This window comes from Sapajus apella, unplaced genomic scaffold, assembly GCF_009761245.1.
Source record: "Sapajus apella isolate SASKATOON/1434 unplaced genomic scaffold, GSC_monkey_1.0 scaffold1391, whole genome shotgun sequence".
Classification (NCBI taxonomy): Eukaryota; Metazoa; Chordata; class Mammalia; order Primates; family Cebidae; genus Sapajus; species Sapajus apella.
Window position 1 is genome coordinate 1 of NW_022438317.1, and position 2,870 is coordinate 2,870.

At 48.6% G+C, this 2,870-nt stretch overlaps 1 gene segment (V, D, J or C); it reads right to left on the minus strand.

Annotated features, from left to right (window-relative positions):
* Positions 1-617: 617 nt before the first annotated feature.
* LOC116546782 lies at positions 618-1,435 on the minus strand. The segment is given in 2 exon segments: positions 618-1,228; positions 1,338-1,435. Coding segments are annotated over 2 exon segments (657 nt in total).
* Positions 1,436-2,870: the final 1,435 nt, after the last annotated feature.

Below are 2,870 nucleotides of genomic sequence, written 5' to 3' on the forward strand. Positions count from 1 at the left end.
AGTTACCGGTGGATAGTGTGACCTATTTCTCTATTTTTTGAAGTTAGCCATTATCTCCCTCAGTAAAACTTGCCATTTTGTGTGCAGTCGTGTCAGATTTTTTGGCCAAGAATTTGACCTAGATGTTATAAAATTTTGTCTGTGGCTTTTAAGGGGGGTGTTGGAGGAGGGAGGGAGATGGCAAAGTGTCATGAAGAGCTGCTGGGATTGGACACCGGTTGCATAGCTCAGTGGTGGTGACGTATTCAAGGATCCAGAAAAAAGCTAAAATGTGTCTAATTTCCTACTAAACTATGGGTGGTTTATTTTATGTGCACTATTCTGCCATGAAAAGAAATTTTATTTTATTTTATTTATTATTTATTTTAAGATGTGGTTTCACCATGATGGTCAGGCTGGTCTTGAACACCTGACCTCAGGCGATCCACCCACCTCAGCCTACCAGAGTGCTAGGATTATAGGCCTGAACCACCGCGTCTGGCCAATAATTTTATTAATAAAGAATGGGTTTAGGAGAAAAGAATTGGGATTCACACTGTGAACCAAGGAGAGAAAGGCACCCCTCTGGAAACTTTTGGAATTGGGGAAAGGAGGATGATGGAGACACAGGCTCCCCATCAGAGGAAGGTCTGTGATGACAGCTGGCCCTGCCGCCTCAGCCCAGGATTGCAGTACAGACACCCTGTGTCCCAAGATGCAGGATAGGAAGCTCTGTTTCTTAGAGTTCCTGTTCCTGACTGAGTACAAAGAAATGGAGCCTCTGCTCTCAGGCAGGGCCCTGGATGCCGCTGGGACCAGTGGGGAAGTTTCAGCAGCAGAAGCCACAGAGCAGGCCTGAGCAGCAGCTGCCAGGGACTTACCTTCCTGGCAGAGGAGGAAGAGGGTTCTTGTCTCAGTTCCTCATTGGCCTGGAGCACTGTGCGAGCACTCAGGCTGCCATCCCATGCTAAGCAGTAATAATCGGCCTCGTCCTCAGGCTGGAGACCAGTGATGGTCAGGGAGGCTGAGGTGCCGGACTTGGAGCCAGAGAATCGGTCAGGGACCCCTGAGGGCCGATTGCTGGTACCATAGATGAGGAGTTTGGGGGCTGTTCCTGGGAGCTGCTGGTACCAGTTTACAGAATTACTCCCGATGTTGGAGCTGCTTCCAGAACAGGAGATGGTGACCCTCTGCCCAGGGTTCCCAGACACTGAAGTCGGCTGAGTCAGCACAGTCTGGGCCCAGGACCCTGGAAATTGGAGAGACACAGACATGGTGATTTTTGGTCTAGAGACAGAAGGCGAAAGCAGGGCCTCATGGGCTTCCAGGACCCCTCCCCTGACCCTGTGTCTGGGCACCTGTGCAGTGAATGAGAAGCGTGAGGAGGAGCGGGGACCAAGTCATTATGAAGATTCTCCTGAGTCCTGCCTTCTGTGCCCACAGCTGAAGCAGAGCTTCCCCCAAATTCTCCCTGCCCCTCTTTATACTCTAAGATAAGGAGGGTCCATTTATGCAAATCAGACCCTCCAGCTTTCTGATCCCAACTCCTCTGCCTGAAGATGTCAGGGGATGGCAGGGGTGGGGCCTCATGGTCCCAGGGGTTGAAGACTTCACATCTGTGAGTTCTAAGCATAGGGCACCAAGCAGAGCAGGTGGCTGGACCTGCTCTCATCACCTCCAGTCTTACAGGAATGGTCCCCATGAGCCCCCTGCTGTCTATTGTCAGACATTATACAACACCGTGTATATGACAAGGCGATGAGAGCTTCTCAGAGAAACCCCTGCCTCCCCATTGTTCTGTCCACAGACCTCTCCATTGGGGCCAGGCCAGGCAGCCCCCTGAGTCTCCTTTTCATGACCGCAGGGAAGACTTCACACTCTACTAGGTTCCTCAGGGGTGAATTTGTCCACGACTCCCTGGATGTTCACTATATAGAACTCAGGTGCTGACTACACAAAGTCCTCTCAGGATCAAGCCCAGAGCAGGGTTCAGCCCCAGGGACTCACTTCGCCACCTGTGGCGACACCTGGTGCTCTTTTCTCATGCGGCTCCCTATGGTGGGCAGAGCTCTCCTTCCTCTGTGGATCCTGCAGTGCTGAGTAGAAAGGGAGCCTTCCCTCCAGGATGCTGGGGCACATTCCCAGAGGGTTATTCTGGTAAATCTTTGTTCTCTATCTACTTTGCCAGACTTGTGGTCCATCTGGATCCTGTGATGGGAGATCTCATCTAGGAGATTCTCCAAGCACTGAATGCCAGTCTGAAGGAGATCCCGGTAAATGGTTTTACTGTGTTTTACTTAAGAGCCAAAAGAGCAGATATGCTCAGTATTTGACAGGAAGAATTAAAACTGTAACTTTTTTCTTGACCAAGGTCTGTGCTCAGGTGAGCCTGACACATGGTAGCTTTCAGGATCAATCCTTCCAACTAGAATGTTTAGGAAATAATATGGTTTAATTCAGTAATGAGTGCTTGGCGCATGTCTTAAAGATGATAAAAATTATTCGTCTTTGATGTGTAATGACATCTAGGATATGATACATTAAAAACAATAAGCTTAAGAAAAAAGATAATCCTATTTATTGAAATGAGAAATGAAACAGATTGTATATATGACTGCAAGAGTTCTGGCATGATACACCTTGGACTCAACAAATATTTGTTTGGTGAATCCCAAGTGGCTGGAGAACAGCAGGATAGTTATGTCAGTATTTACACTGGGGAATGTATCTCAAGGCAATTGTAGTACCATGAGATTTTAAATGTGCCATTTAAATAGCAAACTAGACTGGGCGTGGTGACTCACACCTGCAATCCCAGCACTTTGGGAGACCGAGGTGGGTGGATCAGTTGAGGTCAGGAGTTCGAGACCAGCCTGGTCAACACAATGAAA